At 46.4% G+C, this 23,113-nt stretch overlaps 1 protein-coding gene across 1 annotated transcript in view; it reads left to right on the forward strand.

Moving 5' to 3' along the window:
* Positions 1-23,113, forward strand: part of LOC110533186 (glycine receptor subunit alpha-3-like) — a 109,382-nt gene that overhangs the window by 33,545 nt on the left and 52,724 nt on the right. Inside the window, exons 2-4 of the mRNA XM_036933620.1 lie at positions 8,694-8,824; positions 11,290-11,357; positions 21,476-21,699. Of these exons, the coding sequence (XP_036789515.1) occupies positions 8,694-8,824; positions 11,290-11,357; positions 21,476-21,699 (423 nt within the window). The remainder of the gene's footprint in view (positions 1-8,693; positions 8,825-11,289; positions 11,358-21,475; positions 21,700-23,113) is intronic.

Raw genomic sequence — 23,113 nt, forward strand, 5'->3', positions numbered from 1 at the left:
AGTACTTCTGTTTTCCTAGAATATAGTATTGTCCATAGGGTCACATAAAGTTGAAGCGCTGCTTATTCTCTACAGGCCTCAAATGAATGCAGAACGAGACGCAACACATGAGCCGTGTGTAATCATAAACTGTGAGGATTTTATGCTATGCATTTGCGTTTTGAACGATAGAAACAACAGACAATGGGTGTATTGTCTGGGTAGACAGAACTGAAATGAATACACCGGTTTGTGGTTTTCATGTTTTAGAGGGGATGCTTTGATGTCTCGAACAACAAGAGGCGCTGCCGGTACACACACATACACACACACACACACACACACACACCCGCGTGCACACACACACAAACCACATACAGTACACACACATGAATTGTGTCAAAATGAACAACAACGTTCGTCAGACGTTCCATCACTGTTTACACCCTTCAGAACAACAAGCAATCAATGTCATTTGTTTACCGACGACGTGGCAAAGCTGGAGGGGAGAAGTACGATGAATAATTGAACAGAAATTACACCTCACATGTGGCATTTGTATTTCAAGCTGTAGACATCAGCCATTTTGTAGATTTACAAGGTGTGCAAGATGCTACATTATTCAATATTGTAAGTGCAATTCTGTCTGGCCTATTGGTCACTGTGGGGATGCAGGGTGTATAGCTATCTCTCAGTTAAACCCTCATCCTCCTCCATCTCTTCCCTCTCCCATCCTCTCCCTCTCTCTCTCTCATAGCTGAGCTGCACGCTGTTGCTATCGGTTAATCTCACTTAGTTGTCCGCTCTACCATTCCTCCACGTCCCTCCCCCTCCCTCCCCCATCTCCCCACTCCTGAACGCTTCAGCTCGTCTGACTCGCATCCCCATCAGCTAGCCTCCAAGCAGCTGGGGAGGAGAGAGGGATGGAGGGAGGAACTGGAAGGTGGGAGAACAAAGAGATGAAAAGGGAGAGAAAGAGGAGAGGGGGGGAGGAAAGAGGGAGGGGGGCAGGGAAGAAAAGAGGGATGTGGAAGTTGGGATGGAGGGAGAGAGGTAGAGTGAGAGAGAGAAAGAGAGAGAGGGAGGGAGGAAGTAAGTGAAAGAAGGTTGGAAGAGGGGAGGAAAGGCAGGGAAGCACTCTCAATCTCTCATCCTGTGCCTCCTCCATTTCCCTCCCTCTCTCTCTGTCAATGTGACACACTTTTTTATCCCTGTTAGGGAGCCATAGCGTCTGGATGTAACCTTGACGTGGGTGGGGGGGGGGAAAGAGAGAGAGACCCAAATGTGTGTGCATAAGAATATTGGCCTGTGTTGTTTTTTTTGCTTGTTTACTATGCTTCCGCTGATGTATAGTAGACTGCAAGCTTCAGACAAACAAGGACTTTGAACTGAATATTATGTCCAATTATGGAGCGCCTTTGAGCCAGTAGGGTTCATTTAAGTCCATTCTGCTACTGTTCTATATCCAATCTGTGACTGTTCAATAACCAAACTGGGGCTGTTTTATCCATTCTGTGTGACTGTTCTATATTATGAGACATTTTCTCTACCAAACTGAGAAGAATCCCATGAGGATTGCTGTGTTTTAAACAGTTCTCTTACTCGGTCTGTTCAATCGGCCGGTTTGGTTCACAAAAGCATAACCCGACACCGGCGACCTTCCGCTCCGTCGACCACCACGGTTGCAGCTGGACGCTCCAGCGGCCAGGACGGGGTTGCCATGACGACTGTCCCTCCTATCTCTATGGCTCACCTCGTCTGCCTGCTGCTGGAAGTTTTTTTTCTCCCAGAGTGCTCCTTGTTTGTTTGGGAGATGGCGGATGGACTGAAACGTTGGCTCTAGACCACACTGTGGAAGGATGGATGGAAGGATAGAGGGACACTGGCCTGACAACGATCTCCCTGGAGGATTATGAATCACAGCAGAGCTTTTCTTTGGGTGAGACGAGGGCACTATGGGGCCCTGAGGAGAGGCCTGAGCCTGTCATGGTGCCCAGTGAGGGACCCCAGGTCCCTGACACCAGAGCTCCTCAAAAGACCCTGCCTGTCACTGTCATGGAGCTCCACGAGTGAGACCCCAGTCAAGGAGGTTACTTGCTGCCTCAGGAGGCCTTGTCAGTAGTCTCTCTATCGCCATCATCAGGGCGTCAGATGCGTCCAGCCCAAACCCCCATGTCCGACATATCGTAGCTCTCTCAGCATTACTCAGTAAACATTTTCCCTCAGTATCTTCTGCCACAAGGGATAAATATGTAAATGTCGCATATCCTCATAGGTAACACTGGTGCTGAGTAATGTGAAAGTATTTAGGAATTTCTCCTGTATTCAGCGTAAAGAGTCTCCTATCACTAGGTTATTCAGAGAGCAGAGATCTTATCTGTCAAACCAGGAGGAGATTCACCATGTAGTGTTGAAGTGGGTTATTCAGAGAGCAGAGATCTTATCTGTCAAACCAGGAGGAGATTCACCATGTAGTGTTGAAGTGGGTTATTCAGAGAGCAGAGATCTTATCTGTCAAACCAGGAGGAGATTCACCATGTAGTGCTGAAGTGGGGTTGCACAGTAGGCAGTGACCTCAATGTTTATATGTTCAATTTAATTGATGTTAGTTTGTACCCTCCAGGACAATTGTTCATGTGTACTGTTGTTAAGTCTTTCTGTGTATAAGGATAGGTTCTGGCAGATATCATGTCGCTGTCCTCCTTCAAGAGTCTTTCAAAGGCTTTCAGCTTTCAACAAAAATCCAGAAAATCACATTGTATGATTTTTAAGTAATTCATTTGCATTTTATTGCATGACATATGTATTTGATACATCAGTAAAGCAGAACTTAATATTTGGTACAGAAACCTTTGTTTGCAATTACAGAGATCATACGTTTCCTGTAGTTCTTGACCAGGTTTGCACACACTGCAGCAGGAATTTTGGCCCACTCCTCCATACAGACCTTCTCCAGATCCTTCAGGTTTCGGGACTGTCGCTGGGAAATACGGACTTTCAGCTCCCTCCAAAGATGTTCTATTGGGTTCAGGTCTGGAGACTGGCTAGGCCAATCCTGGACCTTGGGATGCTTCTTACGGAGCCACTCCTTAGTTGCCCTGGCTGTGTGTTTCGAGTCGTTGTCATGCTGGAAGACCCAGCCAAGACCCATCTTCAATGCTCTTACTGAGGGAAGGAGGTTGTTGGGCAAGATCTCGCAATACATGGCCAAATCCATCCTCCCCTCAATACGGTGCAGTCGTCCTGTCCCCTTTGCAGAAAAGCATCCCCAAAGAATGATGTTTCCACCTCCATGCTTCACGGTTGGGATGGTGTTCTTGGGGTTGTACTCATCCTTCTTCATCCTCCAAACACGGCGAGTGGAGTTTAGACCAAAAAGCTCTATTTTTGTCTCATCAGACCACATGACCGTTTCCCATTCCTCCTCTGGATCATCCAGATGGTCATTGGCAAACTTCAGATGGGCCTGGACATGCGCTGGCCTGAGCAGGGGGACCTTGCGTGCGCTGCAGGATTTTAATCCATGACGTCGTAGTGTGTTACTAATGGTTTTCTTTGAGACTGTGGTCCCAGCTCTCTTCAGGTCATTGACCAGGTCCTGCCGTGTAGTCTGGGCTGATCCCTCACCTTCCTCATGATCATTGATGCCCCACGAGGTGAGATCTTGCATGGAGCCCCAGACCGAGGGTGATTGACCGTCATCTTGAACTTCTTCCATTTTCTAATAATTGCGCCAACAGCTGTTGCCTTCTCACCAAGCTGCTGTGAGAGGTTGGAGTCTGTTTGATTGAGTGTGTGGACAGGTGTCTTTTATACAGGTAAGGAGTTCGAACAGGTGCAGTTAATGCAGGTAATGAGTGGAGAACAGGAGGGCTTCTTAAAGAAAAACTAACAGGTCTGTGAGAGCCGGAATTCTTACTAGTTGGTAGGTGATCAAATACTTATGTCATGCAATAAAAATGCAAATTAATTACTTAAAAATCATACAATGTGATTTGGAGGAGAGAGTTATGAGGGAGTTGCTGTGTTGGTGCATTAGGCACGGAATTCGCCCGATGGAGCGTGTCAGGGATTTGATGGCACCTGGGTCAGCTCTCCATACTCGCCCTGAGGTGCGTGCTAGTCGGCTGGTGAAAATTGTGCCAGCCTCACGCACCAAGCCTCCTGTGCACCTCCCTAGCCTTGCACATCCTGTGCCAGCTTAGCGCTACAGTGCGCCTAGCAGTGCTAACCGTGGCGGGCGTGGTACTGGTCAGGCACCGTGTTATGCGGTGGAACGCACGGTGTCCCCAGTATGCGTGCTTAGCCCGGTACGCTACATCTCAGCTCCTCACATCTGCCGGGCTAGGGTGAAGATCCAGCCAGGGCGGTTGGTGCCAGCCCTGCTCTCAAGATCTCCAGTACGCCTTCACGGTCCGGTCCATCCAGTGCCACCGCCACACACCTGCCCTCCGGTGGCAGCTCCCCGCACCAGGCTTCCTGTGCGTGTCCTCGGCCCAGTACCACCAGTGCCAGCACCACGCACCAGGCCTACAGTGCGCTTCGCCTGTCCAGCGCTGCCAGAGCCTTCCTCCTCTCCAGCGCTGCCGGAGTCTCCCGCCTGTTCAGCGCTGCCAGAGACTCCCGCCTGTCCAGAGCTGCCAGTCTGCAAGGAGCAGCCAGAGCTGCCAGTCTGCAAGGAGCAGCCAGAGCTGCCAGTCTGCAAGGAGCAGCCAGAGCTGCCAGTCTGCAGGAGCCGCCAGAGCTGCCAGTCTGCAAGGAGCCGCCAGAGCTGCCAGTCTGCAAGGAGCCGCCAGATCCGCCAGTCTGCCAGGATCCGCCAGTCTGCCAGGATCCGCCAGAGCTGCCAGTCTGCCAGGATCCGCCAGAGCCGCCAGTCAGCCAGGATCCGACATTCAGCCAGGATCCGCCATTCAGCCAGGATCCGCCATTCAGCCAGGATCCAACATTCAGCCAGGATCCGCCAGTCAGCCAGGATCTGCCAGAGCCGCCAGTCAGCCAGGATCTGCCAGAACCACCAGTCAGCCAGGATCTGCCAGTTCCATTAACCTGCCTGAACTTCCTCTCAGTACTGAGCTTCCTCTCAGTACTGAGCTACCCCTCAGTCCCGAGCTACCCCTCAGTCCCGAGCTACCCCTCAGTCCTGAGCTGCCCCTCAATCCCGAGCTGCCCCTCAGTCCAGTGGGGCCCTTGGTGAGGGTTACTAGGCCATGGTCGGCGGCGAGGGTCGCCAATCTAATGACGCGATGCAGGCGGACTGAGACTTTGTTGGAGTGGGGTCCACGTCCCGCGCCGGAGCCGCACCGTGGACAGACGCCCATCCGGACCCTCCCCTATGGGTTTAGGTGTGCGGCCGGGAGTCCGCACCTTGGGGGGGGGAGGGGGTTCTGTCACGCCCTGGTCTTAGTATTTTGTGTTTTCTTTATTATTTTGGTCAGGCCAGGGTGTGACATGGGTTAATTATGTGGTGTGTTTTGTCTTGGGGTTTTGTAGGTATTGGGATTGTGGTATAGTGGGGTTGTCTAGAAAAGTCTATGGTTGCCTGAAGTGGTTCTCAATCAGAGGCAGGTGTTTATCGTTGTCTCTGATTGGGAACCATATTTAGGCAGCCATATTCTTTGTGTGTGATTGTTCCTGTCTCTGTGTTTGTTTGCACCAGATAGGCTGTTTAGGTTTTTTCACGTTTATTGTTTTTGTATACTGTTTGTGTTTTCATCTGTATTAAAGATGTATACAAATAACCACGCTGCATTTTGATCCGCCTCTCTTTCACCGGAAGAATACCGTAACAACATACCTATAGGAAAAGGCTCTAGTGGAGCAGGTTGAGAGTTTCAAGTTCCTTGGTGTCCACATCACCAACAAACTATCATGGTCCTAACACACCAAGACAGTCATGAAGAGGGCACGACAACATCTTCTTCCCCTCTGGAGACTAAAAAGATTTGGCATGGGTCCCCAGTGCGTATGGTCCAGGACATCACTGGGTCCAAGCTTCCTGACATTCAGGACCTATATACTAGGCGGTGTCAGAGGAAATCCCCAAAAATTGTCAGACTCCAATCACCCAAGTCATAGACTGTTTTCTCTGCGACCAAAAGGCTCCTTAACAGCTTCTAAAACCTGCTGAACAATTAACCAAATGGCCACCGGATTATTTACATTGACCCCCCCATTTGTTTTTACACTGCTGCTACTCGCTGTTTATTATCTATGCATAGTCACTTCACCCCTACCTCCATGTACAAATTACCTCGACTAACCTGTACCCTGCACATTGACTGGGTACCGGTACCCCTTATACATAGCTTTGTTATTGTTATTTATTGTGTTACTTTTTATTATTTTATATTGTAGTTTATTTGGTAAATATTTAATTAACTCTTTCTTGAACTGCACTATTGGTTAAGGGCTTGTAAGTAAGCATTTCACGGTAAGGTCTACACACGTTGTATTCGGCGCAGGTGACAAATAAAGTTTGATTTGATAAACTTTGATTTAAATCATATCAGTATTGGAGTATGTGGAATATGAAAATAATAGCATTTTGGGAATGTTTTATGTGGCTTATTATTAGAGCTGTAAATGTCTATCCCTACTTTATGCCCTAATTTTTCCCTGACCACGTGACCGGACCAGGAAAAAAACTATTTTTAATTTCCTGGCATATAAATGCTCATGTACACTATAACTGGTAACTGAGCACAAATTATATTTCAGAATTGAGGGCTTGTGAAATTGACCAATCACGTTCCGTTGCCGTACTGTTCCGTATGTGTGGTTCTTTTGAGTTCATTAAGGCTGGCAACGTTTTGTTTGTTCCAAATGTTCCAAATGTTTCCCCTTTTCATATTGTATATTCAGCCGGGGGAAAATGTTGTTCTTCTTGACCTAAATCCCCTTTGGTAATTATTGTTTTCATTTTCAACCAGCTTGTTTTTGTTTTGTCCACGGCATGCAGACAGCATGGCATTATGCCTAGTGCTGGATTCTAACACTGTAATGAGTCAATCTAGATGTCTCTGTGAAGTCGGACAGTGTAAGATTTCACCCCACTTACATCCTACTTAGTCGTAAGGAAGCTATGTTATGTGGTCATGCAATTTGAAAATGAATGTTTGATATTTTTAAACTATTTTACTGCCACTTTCATTGTCTGTATTTGTATCCGATGAGAAGGTCTGGTTACACAGGCAGCCCAATTCTGATCTTTTTCCGCTAATTGGTCTTTTGCTCAATCACGTCAGATCTTTTTCAGAGCTGATTTAATTGGTCAAAAGACCAATTAGTGGAGAAAAAAAGATCTGAATCAGGTTGCCTGTGTCGACGCAGCCTTAGTGCAAGGCAGGAACATAACCTGTTCACCCTGGGGGTCTCCAATAACCAGGTTTAAAGCACAACTGATTTGTACCACTTTCCAGGAAAAAACTGCTTGCCTTGTCCCAGGTGTAAGGGCTTAAAGAGAGCACCGGTAGCACCGTCTAACATGTAATCCACTGGGGGAGCGAGAGGCAACTTTCATGCTGTGTCTGCTTAAAGCAAAGGGGATGGAGTCACAGCAGCATACATGCACTGGTACCGCTGGTAGCTACCGAACCAACACGTGAAAATAGGGGATGAAATAAGAAACGGAGGCTGTCTGTATTGTGGCTCACATTATTTAATCATGCCTACACGGGCCCAGCTCACTTACGAGAAGACTTTATATTCTTCTACTACCTGTAATTTTCCTAAGAAGAGAGAAAGAGCGAGAAGATCCCAGACTTTGATGTTTTAATTAGTCATTGGGCTATCGGGGCTATACCATAATGACTCGCAGTCTCGCAGTCCCTCCCTCTAGCAGGGTTTTACTTTCCCTGCCAACGTGGGTTGACAGCTGTGAATAAATACTTGATGGAGGATCGTTGTGCTGGCATTGTGATGGGCTAGGGAAGAAGAGAATCTTGGAGTTTAATCACTGTTTATGTTTTGGTCCTCTCGCTGTCAACAGTTTTTTTTTTTTTTTTGCAAAGCTATCTTGTCTTTTTTATTTTTATTTTGTAGGTTTTCAAATCCCCATGCCAAAACTCTGTCTAAAAAGACAAGATGAGGGTTGTGTATGCCGTTTGCTCTGGGCTATAGCACAAAGTACTTGAACATATTTGATGAGTTACCCAGGCATTCGCTCAGGGATTGGGGTTTAGCAATACAGGGAACAACATTAGACAACGGGTCCCAATCCAATGCATGGTAAATAAGCGTGTCCTCCCCTGAGCTTCTCTCTGGATAATGAATAAGGACTTTTAGTGGATGGGATGTCTAGGATGCCGTATCAAATGTATTTTTAACCTTTTCGTTTTGTGCCTTTAGGAAATTCATATCGACAGCTATTTATATTTCAGCCATGTTCAAATATTTAGTGTGGAGCGTTATTGGTGCCACGAAAGACCCCTGTTATATTCAGCTGTTGTATCTAAATGAACAGATTGAGGTTTGCTATAATCATACCGCAACATATAGTATATAGTACATATATATAGTACATATATATATATAGTCCTGAATATGCATTATGATGTCAGGGGACATTAGTGTTAGTGTGTACATTAATGGCCTGGGTTACCTCTGCTGCACATTTCACTAAAGTCTGTATTTTCTCTGTGTGCTTATTTTCTCTCTCTCTCTCTCTCTCTCTCTCTCTCTCTCTCTCTCTCTCTCTCTCTCTCTCTTTTTAGTCTGGTGGCGTCTTTAGAGCCAGAGAGTCCTCGGGGGAGAGCAGTGCATCCTCCGTCACCCTCCGACTTCTTGGACAAACTCATGGGGAGAACCTCCGGCTACGATGCCAGAATTAGACCCAACTTTAAAGGTACAGTATGGGCCTACAGTTTGTTTCTGGCCAAAAGTAGATCTGGCAGTTACAAGTTAAATACAGGCCAAACATTAAATGTAACTTTCCTCTTTACCCAATGAGCAAGTCGGTTCATCCTCTGTTCATCGACTGATGGGACGTATTTTCATGAATATCCACAATAATACTTTCCAGAATAAAGTTCCCATATCATCCCCCAAAATCCTTTCATTATGTACTGTCTTAAAAGTAACATCCAACATCACAACGTCAGGTGGCCGTTAGCTGCTGACTGAGGCCGCAGTGAACAGCTCCTAAAATGGAGTCAGAACAGACGGTGTTTACTCTCCCGTTTAGCCAAAAGGTCCCCTCGGTTCTACTGTTTACCATACTGCTGGCCAGGCCCAGGGACCGACTGCCTCCAGCCCTGGCCCTGTCCCTCATGGCAGAGGCCTGGCATTGGAATGGGAGTTAACAGAATGGTCTGTCTGGAAGTAAAAGACACGTTCTGTTTCTGTTTGTCACGTTTTAGCTTGGCAAACACAGGGATACGAGTCAGATTGGAGTTGCCGTGACTACCCAAAAAGAAGTAGAAGTAGAAGGCCGTCCACGAAAGCTTGCCATCACACTCTGTTCTGAGCTGTCCTGATTGACATCATGTAGGCCATGTTCAATACAATGAGTAAAGAAAGTGTCCATGAGAGGATGCTTGTGATAAGGCCATGGTCTAGAGAAGTGTTTGTTAGCCAATCAAATTGGGATTCAGCTGAAAAATAGGACCATCCACAGGGTATGTGATCTATCAGTTGTGGTTGCCACATGTGGCCACATCCATCCACACATTTGAGCAGGAAGGGGAAATGGGATGAAGTGGTCAGTGGAGTGTTCAGTTGGACCGGCAGAGAGAAACACACACACACACACACACACACACACACACACACACACACACACACACACACACACACACACACACACACACACACACACACACACACACACACACACACACACACACACAGCAAAGTGAAAAACCCACACTCTCCCTTATCTCTCCTTTTGTCATCATTGTCGATGACAGTGTCATAGAACGCAGAAAGCCACGGGAATACGGATCGCCTGGCTCTGCCTGACAGCTAGACTCCTAGGAAAAAACATACCTGTCATGTATGATTTTACATGCACTAACCACTTACTGACATCACTGTACATGCTGCTCCAAGTGTATTGCTGTTTCTATTGTAGTGTAGAAAGCATGGTCACAGTTTCTATGCTGGTCACGTACAGTCATGCAACAGTGAAAGGACTTTGTCCTTAAGACATGCCAATCATCTTGAATGGAAAAATGTGCAATTATGAAATGGAAATGACTGCTAATGTCGTAAAAGCACATCATGTTGTCAGATGTCAATGATAACAGATGTAGGATCTTAATTTTAGTCCGGAAATAATCCTGCAGCAACAGGAAATGTGAATTATTATGTGGATTTAAAATTCATGGACATTTTTGTAGGGGTTTAGACATTTTTCTTAAGGGAAAATCAAGTCTGACATTTTGGTAACACTTCACTTGACACCCAGCGTCATAACATGTTGTCACATGGTCATAACCAAATGATAATATGTCATAACAGCTGACATGACTTGTCATAACACTGTCATGACACATACTGTATATTTAGACCTGTTGTGACATGTATTGCATTGTATGTCTGGTTAAGACACCTACACGATGTGTCAAAACCCACAAAACCTACAACACAAGGCAAAAACATTCCATTACACCATAGTTTGTTATATAACATTTTCTGAAATGTAATATTGAATTATCATTGTAATTGCGTACAAATTGATGTCGGACATGCGCCTACCACAATGCTCTGTTGCTGATGAGTGGGATAAATGCAGGAGCAGGACAAGACACCCTCCTTTTGACTGATGACTTTTCGCAGTCCAAGTAAAGTGACACAGGAGAAAGTTATTCAAAATATGATGGGAAAAAAACATGACTGAAAAAAATGAATTACAACAGCAACAAAGGACTTAAGAAACAAACTTTCAAACGAAAGGAAACTTCTTGGCAGAGACAAAACACATTTGAAGAACTACAAGTTTTACATTTCCTGCATTGTGGGAAAGTTTTCCTGCAACAGCTGATCAAATTAAGATCCCACATCTGTAGGCTAGCATGTATTTTGTTTTGAGGGGAAAAACAGATCATTTATCAAGAATGGGAAGTAGATTAAGATATATGAATGCCTCCAGGGCTACAAGGCTGTGCAGGATCTATTCTATTACATCATGTATAAGGCCATCGCCACGATGATGGAACCACAGTTTTAAATATTCATGGAGGTGTTTAAGTGAAGAGCCATGTTTCTCAAAGACATTGAATAATCCCTGTATATGTGTATCTATGCTTACATGTTTTAAACTACTTTGAAGCTATATCATATTTCCTAATGCTATTTTCCTCTGTCTAGGTCCTCCTGTGAACGTATCATGCAACATATTCATCAACAGCTTTGGCTCCATAGCTGAGACTACAATGGTACGTATATATTCATGCATTCATATAAATACATTTACTGCCTTCATTCCAGTCAATGTCAACACACATATATTTGAAAGCCAATGAATTCCAAAGGGTAGCATTGCCAAACGATGACAAACCACGTGAGTGGGGGTAGTGTGTATGTAACATGGGGTAGTGTGTGTTTCGCGTGCCAGCGGGTTACCAGCTCACTTTGTCTCTCACACACACACACACACACACTGATAATGTGGACGAGGAAACATCATAACGCAGCGTGTTTCCCGGGCCAAGCATCTCTCAGACCTCTTCTCCACTCTCTCCTGGGGAGAATCTCTTACGTAAGAATCCATTTCCCTTCTCTTCCTCTCCCACTGAACGGATGAATTGAACAAGCACCATTAAGCTATTAGTGAGGGTACTTTACTGAAACAATAAACATCCCCCTGAATAAGATATCATTTTATAAGAGGGTATTTGAATGAGATCATGATCGTGCCTGATGGAAAGGTTGTTCCTTAAAGAGGAAGGTGTTATTTTAACATGCGTCTGTGACGTGGATCAGAGGTGAAGTTGATGGGTTTGGATGGGGAATGGAGTTAAAGGACTAGACAACGGATCCCCTGGAGCAAGGCTTTGAATGACTACTGAAAGGCACAGACACAATGGCATAGGCACGCATGCACACACTCTCACACACACACCACACACAGTGGATGTGAAGAGGGGACATCTGCGTCAGTCTGCCAGCGTTAACTTTGCAGTGACGCGTCCACTTGTCACTCTCTCTCTCTCTCTCACTCACTCACTCACTCACTCACTCACTCACTCACTCACTCACTCACTCACTCACTCACTCACTCACTCACACATACACACACACACAAAGCCCTGTCGCCTGCCTCCCCGTCCCGATCTGAATAAGTCATAGCCTCAGGGAGCTGACACACAGGCTTACAAGTCATTACCAGTGATGAGACAAGCAGGACACACACACACCACTGCGAGGCTTCCTGCTTTATAGATACCCAAACAGCAGGCACCTCACAAATCATTCAGCAATTTCAGAACTACCTTAGGAACCACAGACCCAGTGGTGGTTGTAGAAGTAGAGATCTCTCTCTATCTTTCCCTCTAGATTAAATAATCAATACACCCAAATGGAATGTGGTCAGTGAAGCTGGACGTGAAGATGATTTAAAAGACAAATTGGCTTGAAGTGGTTCTTGGGCTCTGGGACGTTTCTTATGGGTCGATGTAGATGGAAATGTTTTTACTACAACCCATGAAGGATTAGAATTGTCTCACTGGCTTTGACTCTGTTTTGCAAGTCTATAATGAGAAGTGACATGCATATGAGTGATTTAGTTTTTATAATGTGGTGTTTGTATGAGTACCCCTTCGTGGGGTGTCCAAAGGTGCCAAATGATGATGAAGTCATCTGAAGCTAGGTGAGAAAACAGAAGTGAACACAAATCCTTCCATTTCTTAGCATTAGGCATCATTTGGGATTAATGGAGTGATGTGATAAGTCTGATGGTGAACGAGGACGATGTGGAGGTCTCCAATATATTTTAAGAGGGATAGCATGGAACTGCAAGATATGGAAAGAGTGAGAAAATGGAGGGACTTCAGAGTCCAGTGTGGCTGTGGGGGAAGAGGGGATATGCAGTGAAGGACAGAGGGGCCATGCTGGAGAGAAAGGAAAACAATTGAGAGAGAAAAAGACAGGAGAGGGGGATCATTCTCCTCCGTATGTCACCGCTGGTTTAGAGAGGCTCAGGGGCAGCAGCAGCCCTACTCCCACCATCACCATCTGTCCTCCTCCACACACAGGGAGATGATGTAACATTGGTCGGAGGAGGGAGGGAGGGAGGGAGGGAGGGGGGGGGGGAGAGAGAGAGAGAATTTACTGAAGAGCACTAAGGCCTGACCCGCAAGGTGTTGCTCATGGCCCATCACAGGGAAAAGGTTTCATTCAGAGACAGACCGAGAGTGGGTGGGTTAAGTCTGTTTGAGCTACAGGGAGAGAGTGGATTGGAGAATTCTGTTAGAGACTACAAGGGAGACATACAAAGATTTGATGCATTCCTTTCTGGGTCTGATATGATTCGATTTGAAAAGGACTCTGTGTGGCTCTGATTCCTTTCCAGCAAGCAGCAGACCAGACGACAAGCCTTTCTGACTGTGACATAACTTCTGATAGCACAGTGCTGCTTTGACATGGGGATTGAACTGCTGTCAGTGATGGATGGAAACATTGTGTCATAGAGTACAAAGGGGGAGGCTACACACTGCCATGTCTTATTTACTATGGCGTGTGTGTGTGGTGTGTGTCCATCCTCCCCCTCTCATCTCAACCAACGAGGGTTGGTTTGACAGATCAGATCTGAGATTAAAGCTCAGTGGTCAATCCAAGCAATAGTGACCACATTAAAGATGGTGGCTGTGTTCATGTTGGACCACTGCATCATTCTAGGTAACATAATTCAAAAAATACTCATCAAAAGCCATCAGTTCAAGCTAGAGATATCAGTTTCTTTGCATGGGCTGCGTCTCAATCCTCCGCATCCACTTATGTCGGCCTTCCGCATCTGTGTCCATGTGGCACTGGAGGAGACAAGCCCTCTTGCCGCGCCTTTCCTGTTGGGAGGCTAATGGAGCCCAGCTGAGGGTAATGAGTCAATCAAGTGTGTGATTGGCTGGACAATCAGCCCCAACTGTTTATTAGGCTGCTGCTGTTGTGCCCATTTGAGGAGGGGGTGAGGGAGAGGACAGCAGACAGCAGACAGCAGACAGCAGACAGCAGACAGCAGACAGCAGACAGCAGACAGCAGACAGCAGACAGCAGACAGCAGACAGCAGACAGCAGACAGCAGACAGCAGACAGCAGACAGCAGACATGTTGGGGCTGAAAGGCTCAGTTTGAGATCGCCTTTGTTATTTGTAAGCATTGCTGTTGGTCAATTATGGAATAAAACCTAATTTTACTCTGCCTCACTGAGCCTCTACCCAGACTTTGTCACAGTCCAAAAAAAACATCAATGTTTCCTGAGCTGTCTTATCTTCTAGATATACTGTAGGACAGTCACCCCGAAACCTTATTCCTTATGTTTTTTTTACATTTGTTTTGCCATTTCTGAATGTGTTACTCAATGTGTTTCTGTGGGCTATAGTAGTAAAGGAAATAGTAGAACCCCCCCCCCTCCAAAGGCTTAGACTTTTAGAGGTTATTAGGAGCATTTACCATGCAGCAACCACATGGACAAAACACACACTGAGTGTACAAACATTAAGGACACCTACTCTTTCCATCAAGTAGACTGACCAGGTGAATACAGATTAAAGCTATTGATCCCTTATTGATGTCACTTGTTAAATCCACCAATCAGTATAGAGGAAGGGGAGGAGACAGGTTAAAGAAGGATAAAAAAAATAAAAAACTTGAGACATGGATTGTGTATGTGTGCCATTCAGAGGGTGAATGGGCAAGACAAAATATTTAAATGTCTTTGAACAGGGTATGGTAGTAGGTGCCAGACGTAGCGGTTTGAGTGTGTCAGGAATTGCAACGCTGCTGGGTTTTTTCACACTCAACAGTTTCCCGTGTGTATCAAGAATGGTCCACCACCCAAAGGACATCCAGCCAACTTGACACAACTGTGGGAAGCATTGGAGTCAACATGGGCCAGCATCCCTGTGGAACGCTTTTGACACCTTGTAGAGTCAATGCCTCAATGTATTGAGGCTGTTCTGAGGGCAAAACTCAATTATAGGAAGCCATTCCTAATGTTTTGTACACTCAGTGTATATGATGTCATGCTACATAAGTCGAGGCTTGCATCATCAGTTGAGTTCTGGAATCGACCACTTCTAGCAACATGTGCCCTAACTTACAACCATGAAAGTATGGTTGGCTTGTTTGTTATGATAGGGCACACGTTTTCCCTGACTGTGTGGCCTGACCTGGAAAAACTCCTGGCCCTAGTTAGGATTGATTTGCTCTTTGACTTCTTTCCTTAAGTGTTGTTAATTCAGGTCAGCAGTTCAATCTGTGAGTGATGTGCCTTCCAGTCAGTCATCAAAGTCAGTGATGCAGTGACATAGGAGGCATCCCAGGAGAGAGTTCCACTGTGCCTGGTGGTTCCACTGTGTCCGGTGGTTCTTCCTGCTTATACCACAGATTACCCGTGCTCCACTAAACCCGTATGTGCTGCTGTGACCACAGCCATGAGCCGTGGTCCTCACTGGGACACATACATGGGAAGGCGCTCACAACGATAGCAGAGGTATGTAGGGAGTTGTGGTTGAGGGGGTATTGGGTACCATGTTGAGATCTAAGTGTGTGTGTCCTCTGAGATCTGCCTGACCTGTGAGTAACATTTAGGGCTGTGGATTATGTAAGCAACATTCTTGACAGGAGGATGACTAATTATCTAGAGTGGTTAACTGTTTTTTCCTTCTAGTTTTGCCCTTGTTTATTAAAGCGGCGGGAGTGGTATGGTACATGGTCACATGGTAGACTAGAGTGACATGGTCACATGGTAGACTAGTCACGTGGTAGACTAGAGTCACAGAGTCATGTGGTAGACTAGAGTCACGTGGTAGACTAGAGTGACATGGTCACATGGTAGACTAGAGTCACGTGGTAGACTAGAGTCACAGAGTCATGTGGTAGACTAGAGTCAGAGTCATGTGGTAGACTAGAGTCAGAGTCATGTGGTAGACTAGAGTCACGTGGTAGACTCGTCACATGGTAGACTAGAGTCACAGAGTCACATGGTAGACTAGTCACGTGGTAGACTAGAGTCACGTGGTAGACTAGAGTCACGTGGTAGACTAGAGTCACAGTCACACGGTAGACTAGAGTCACGTGGTAGACTAGTCACAGTCACATGGTAGACTAGAGTCACAGTCACATGGTAGACTAGAGTCACGTGGTAGACTAGAGTCAGAGTCACGTGGTAGACTAGTCACGTGGTAGACTAGAGTCAGAGTCACGTGGTAGACTAGAGTCAGAGTCACATGAGAAACTAGAGTCAGAGTCACATGGTAGACTAGAGTCACATGGTAGACTAGAGTCACAGAGTCACGTGGTAGACTAGAGTCAGAGTCATATGGTAGACTAGAGTCACATGGTAGACTAGAGTCACGCGGTAGACTAGAGTCAGAGTCACGTGGTAGACTAGAGTCAGAGTCACGTGATAGACTAGAGTCAGAGTCACATGGTAGACTAGAGTCACAGAGTCACGTGGTAGACTAGAGTCACGTGGTAGACTAGAGTCACGTGGTAGACTAGAGTCACAGGGTAGACTAGCGTCACATGGTAGACTAGAGTCACGTGGTAGACTAGAGTCAGAGTCACATGGTAGACTAGAGTCACATGGTAGACTAGAGTCACGTGGTAGACTAGAGTCACAGAGTCACGTGGTAGACTAGTCACAGTCACGTGGTAAACTAGAGTCACGTGGTAGACTAGTCACGTGGTAGACTAGAGTCACAGAGTCATGTGGTAGACTAGAGTCAGAATCACGTGGTAGACTAGAGTCAGAGTCATGTGGTAGACTAGTCACGTGGTAGACTAGAGTCACAGAGTCATGTGGTAGACTAGAGTCAGAGTCATGTGGTAGACTAGAGTCAGAGTCATGTGGTAGACTAGAGTCACGTGGTAGACTCGTCACATGGTAGACTAGAGTCACAGAGTCACATGGTAGACGAGTCACGTGGTAGACTAGAGTCACGTGGTAGACTAGAGTCACGTGGTAGACTAGAGTCACAGTCACACGGTAGACTAGAGTCACGTGGTAGACTAGTCACAGTCACATGGTAGACTAGAGTCACAGTCACATGGTAGACTAGAGTCACGTGGTAGACTAGAGTCAGAGTCACATGGTAGACTAGTCACGTGGTAGACTAGAGTCAGAGTCACGTGGTAGACTAGAGTCAGCGTCACATGAGAAACTAGAGTCAGAGTCACATGGTAGACTAGAGTCACATGGTAGACTAGAGTCACAGAGTCACGTGGTAGACTAGAGTCAGAGTCATATGGTAGACTAGAGTCACATGGTAGACTAGAGTCACGTGGTAGACTAGAGTCAGAGTCACGTGGTAGACTAGAGTCAGAGTCACGTGATAGACTAGAGTCATGTGGTAGACTAGAGTCACGTGGTAGACTAGAGTCAGAGTCACATGGTAGACTAGAGTCACAGAGTCACGTGGTAGACTAGAGTCACGTGGTAGACTAGAGTCACGTGGTAGACTAGAGTCACATGGTAGACTAGCGTCACATGGTAGACTAGAGTCACGTGGTAGACTAGAGTCAGAGTCACATGGTAGACTAGAGTCACATGGTAGACTAGAGTCACGTGGTAGACTAGAGTCACAGAGTTGCGTGGTAGACTAGTCACAGTCACGTGGTAGACTAGAGTCACGTGGTAGACTAGTCACGTGGTAGACTAGAGTCACAGAGTCATGTGGTAGAGTAGAGTCAGAATCACGTGGTAGACTAGAGTCACGTGGTAGACTAGAGTCACAGGGAAGACTAGAGTCACGTGGTAGACTAGAGTCACGTGGTAAACTAGAGTCAGAGTCACATGGTAGACTAGAGTCACGTGGTAGACTAGAGTCACGTGGTAAACTAGAGTCAGAGTCACATGGTAGACTAGAGTCACATGGTAGACTAGAGTTACATGGGATTTCTAGAAGAACATCTTAAACAAAAGTGGAGACTGTGTCAGTGTCATGTCAGACAAGTAGGACCTCAAGGGGCCCATATAGACTACAGTATGTTTACCATAGGACCTCAAGGGGCCCATATAGACTACAGTATGTGTACCATAGGACCTCAAGGGGCCCATATAGACTACAGTATGTGTACCATAGGACCTCAAGGGGCCCATATAGACTACAGTATGTTTACCATAGGACCTCAAGGGGCCCATATAGACTACAGTATGTTTACCATAGGACCTCAAGGTGCCCATATAGACTACAGTATGTGTACCATAGGACCTCAAGGGGCCCATATAGACTACAGTATGTGTACCATAGGACCTCAAGGTGCCCATATAGACTACAGTATGTGTACCATAGGACCTCAAGGGGCCCAAATAGAATACAGTATGTGTACCATAGGACCTCAAGGTGTCTGTATAGACTACAGTATGTTTACCATAGGACCTCAAGGGGCCCAAATAGAATACAGTATGTGTACCATAGGACCTCAAGGTGTCTGTATAGACTACAGTATGTTTACCATAGGACCTCAAGGGGCCCAAATAGAATACAGTATGTGTACCATAGGACCTCAAGGTGTCTGTATAGACTACAGTATGTTTACCATAGGACCTCAAGGTGTCTGTATAGACTACAGTATGTTTACCATAGGACCTCAAGGGGCCCAAATAGAATACAGTATGTGTACCATAGGACCTCAAGGTGTCTGTATAGACTACAGTATGTGTACCATAGGACCTCAAGGGGCCCAAATAGAATACAGTATGTGTACCATAGGACCTCAAGGTGCCCATATAGACTACAGTATGTGTACCATAGGACCTCAAGGGGCCCATATAGACTACAGTATGTGTACCATAGGACCTGAAGGGGTCTGTATAGACTACAGTATGTGTACCATAGGACCTCAAGGTGCCCATATAGACTACAGTATGTGTACCATAGGACCTGAAGGGGTCCATATAGACTACAGTATGTGTACCATAGGACCTCAAGGGGCCCATATAGACTACAGTATGTGTACCATAGGACCTCAAGGTGCCCATATAGACTACAGTATGTGTACCATAGGACCTGAAGGGGTCCATATAGACTACAGTATGTGTACCATAGGACCTCAAGGTGCCCATATAGACTACAGTATGTGTACCATAGGACCTCAAGGGGCCCATATAGACTACAGTATGTGTACCATAGGACCTCAAGGTGCCCATATAGACTACAGTATGTGTACCATAGGACCTCAAGGGGCCCAAATAGAATACAGTATGTGTACCATAGGACCTGAAGGGGTCCATATAGACTACAGTATGTGTACCATAGGACCTCAAGGGGCCCATATAGACTACAGTATGTGTACCATAGGACCTGAAGGGGTCTGTATAGAATACAGTATGTGTACCATAGGACCTCAAGGTGTCTGTATAGACTACAGTATGTGTACCATAGGACCTGAAGGGGTCTGTATAGGATACAGTATGTGTACCATAGGACCTGAAGGGGTCTGTATAGACTACAGTATGTGTACCATAGCACCTGAAGGGGTCTGTATAGACTACAGTATGTGTACCATAGGACCTGAAGGGGTCTGTATAGGATACAGTATGTGTACCATAGGACCTGAAGGGGTCTGTATAGGATACAGTATGTTAGTGTGTCTCTATAAGAAGGACTAGAGATGGACTGAGTATTGCAGAAACATGTGGGACGATCACCACTGTTAGATATTTCCCAGATGGGTTGGAGGCCCTGTCCGCCATCACAGATTAGAGAAAAAAAGGATGTTTGAATAAGAGACGAAATCGCACAGCGTTTCGCGAGCACCAGTGTCAGTTCAATGAAAAGTGAACTCCCAAATGTGAGGTTTGTTACCCTGTTCAGTCTGTCTGTGTCAGAAAGCGGGAGAGAGCAGGCTCAGTGTCATTATTCATGATCAGCTGCTGAACGAATACACATTGTGGAACTACCGTTAGCAACTGATTTGGGATCAGCTCTCCCTAGCCGAGTCCTAACGTTAACCATTATGAAAACGAACAACCACACAGGCCCCTGGACCATGAGCAAAACAAACACCGTCATGCCTAATCAAACCTATCCCAATTTTCCCAGCTGTTCTTCTCAGTGGTCTGTCTGCCTTTTCAGCTCTGAACGAGCTCAAGTGAATAGATATTGTCATTCCCGTTAAAGTGATGAGTGCTAATGGTAATAGTGCACCATATGTTTGATAGCAGGAGAGCTGACGTTGTCTCCGAACAGCAGATGCCTTCAGATGGGATATGCCGGTCCTTTTCTCTCCACTGCACTTTATGTAACATCTACTCTATATGTTCATGAAAAATCTAATAAAAGCAAATAAAAAATGTCTTGCGTTTTCACCCGGCTGAGGTAGACAAGATATGTAATTACAGCTTGGTATTTGCTCAGCAACACTGGTAAAAAAAAAAAGGCAATTTAGATTGATGTATCCCCTGAAATGAAGTATGATTTTTTTTTAATATATCACCTAGTTGAAAGTAAACAAAGGCTGAAACAGATGTTTATTTTTGGAGCATTCATTAAAACAATTTAGAGGTCTTTAGGGCATGTCAATTTTGACAGGGCTTTTTCCCCTATGGAACATCAAATCTGTGCAGTACTATACATGAATTCAACTGGACAGGGTATGGGCCGTACACTGCAACATGGACTATGGGGAATCGGACGTAGAGATGTAAGGGACATTTTTAAGAAGCAAATCCCTATAAAGCATCAGCTTCATTAGAAAGCCCCGGTGGCGTGTGGCTAAGTGACCGTGATGGCAGCACAGAGAACAGGGAAAGGAACTGAAAGAATAGGGGAGTTGATCCCGGAAGCACCAGAGGCATCCGACGCATCCGCGCCCCGGGTCCCCACCATGTGGGGACTTCATGGTCCTCTCTGCCTTGGTTCATTGATGTCAGCACTCTGAACATCAGCAGGGACCACCAGGACCTTAGAGGGGAGGATACAGTACTGACTTCGGGTCCCCAAAGTGTCACCACCATATGCGGACTTCGCGCCCCTGTAGGTGCCCCTATGCCTGGTTCAGTGGTGCCTGCTCCATGAGCATCAGCTGGGACCACGAGGACCCTAAACTCAGACCTCTGGGGGAATGTGATGAATGCAGAGGGGCAGGACACAGTACTGTAGCTCAGTGTACCATGTTAAAACCCTGCAGTCAACTGCAAATCACAACCTGTCACTAATTCCCTACTCCTCTTGCTTCCTCTCCCCTCTCCCTTGTTTCCTCTCCCCTCTCCCTCCCTCCCTCCCTCTCCCCTTTCCCTCGCTCCCTCTCCCCTCTCCCTTCCTCCCTCCCTCTCCCTCGCTCCCTCTCCCCTCTCCCTCCCTCCCTCTCCCCTCTCCCTCCCTCCATCCACTAGGACTACAGAGTGAACATCTTCCTCCGTCAAAAGTGGAACGACCCCAGGTTAGCGTACACAGAGTACCCTGACGGTTCTCTGGACCTGGACCCCTCTATGTTGGACTCTATCTGGAAACCTGACTTGTTCTTCGCCAACGAGAAAGGGGCCCATTTCCACGAAGTCACCACAGACAACAAGCTGTTAAGAATATTCAAGAACGGCAACGTCCTCTATTCTATACGGTGAGTGTGTACAGTATGGATCCCACTAACACCCATTTCACATTATAATACCTAACTTAACCAAAATGGGCTGGCTCGGATAATTCCATCAACTATGGTGGATTCATTACCAGGCTAGCTCAGTACAGCTTGGTTTGGCTCAGCTCAGTTTGGCTCAGTAGTGTGAAAAACCCTCAAGAGGTGTGGGCCTACGCATCATCAAATGACCATCTTACGTTGATACATCAATCACATAATCAGACTATAGGTCCGTTGAACGGCCCGTAACTCACACCGAGTCTTATCCCAACTCGAAACATTCAATCCACGACACTCTTTATAATAAAAGGTGCTATCTAGAATCTAAAAGGGTTCATCGGTTATCCCCATAGGAGAACCCTTTGAACAATTTTTTGGGGTTCCAGGTAAAACCCTGTTGGTTCCATGTAGAACCCTATTGAGTTCTATGTAGAACATGGAACCCAAAAGAGTGCTACCTGGAACCTGGAACTAAAAAGGGTTCTCCTATGAGGACAGTTGAAGAACTCTTTTGGAACCCTTTTTTCAAAGTGTACTGACAAAAATGCTCTGCCACACCCTCAATCAAGCTGGGACACTTCTCATCTTCTGTCATTAAACATACTGTTATGGTGAGTGAATGAGGACCCAAAAGCGAACTAACTTAAACAGAGCTTCTTTAATAACCAAACATAGGTAGGCTCAGATAGACCGGCAGATTCCGACAGGACAGGACAAGGTTACAGCAAACATGACGATAGTCTGGCTCAGGCATGAAACACAAACAAGAATCCGACAAGGACAGGAACAGAAACAGAGAGAGATATAGGGACCTAATCAGAGGGAAAAAGGGAACAGGTGGGAAACGGGGTGAATGGGTAGTTAGAGGAGACAAGGAACAGCTGGGAGAAAGCGGGGGAGAAAAGGTAACCTAACAACGACCAGCAGAGGGAGACAGGGTGAAGGGAAAGGACAGAGACAAGACACAACATGACAGTACCCCCCCACTCACCGAGCGCCTCCTGGCGCACTCGAGGAGGAAACCTGGCGGCAACGGAGGAAATCCTCGATCAGCGCACGGTCCAGCACGTCCCGAGAGGGAACCCAACTCCTCTCCTCAGGACCGTACCCCTCCCAATCGACAAGGTACTGGTGACCACGGCCCCGAGGACGCATGTCCAAAATCCTACGGACCCTGTAGATGGGTGCGCCCTCGACAAGGATGGGGGGGGGGGGGGGGGAAGACGAGCGGGGGCGCGAAGAACGGGCTTAATACAGGAAACATGGAAGACCGGGTGGACGCGATGAAGGTATCGCGGAAGAAGAAGTCGAACTGCGACAGGATTAATGACCCGAGAAATACGGAACGGACCAATGAACCGCGGGGTCAACTTGCGAGAAGCCGTCTTAAGGGGAA

The sequence above is a fragment of the Oncorhynchus mykiss genome, chromosome 10, assembly GCF_013265735.2.
Source record: "Oncorhynchus mykiss isolate Arlee chromosome 10, USDA_OmykA_1.1, whole genome shotgun sequence".
Classification (NCBI taxonomy): Eukaryota; Metazoa; Chordata; class Actinopteri; order Salmoniformes; family Salmonidae; genus Oncorhynchus; species Oncorhynchus mykiss.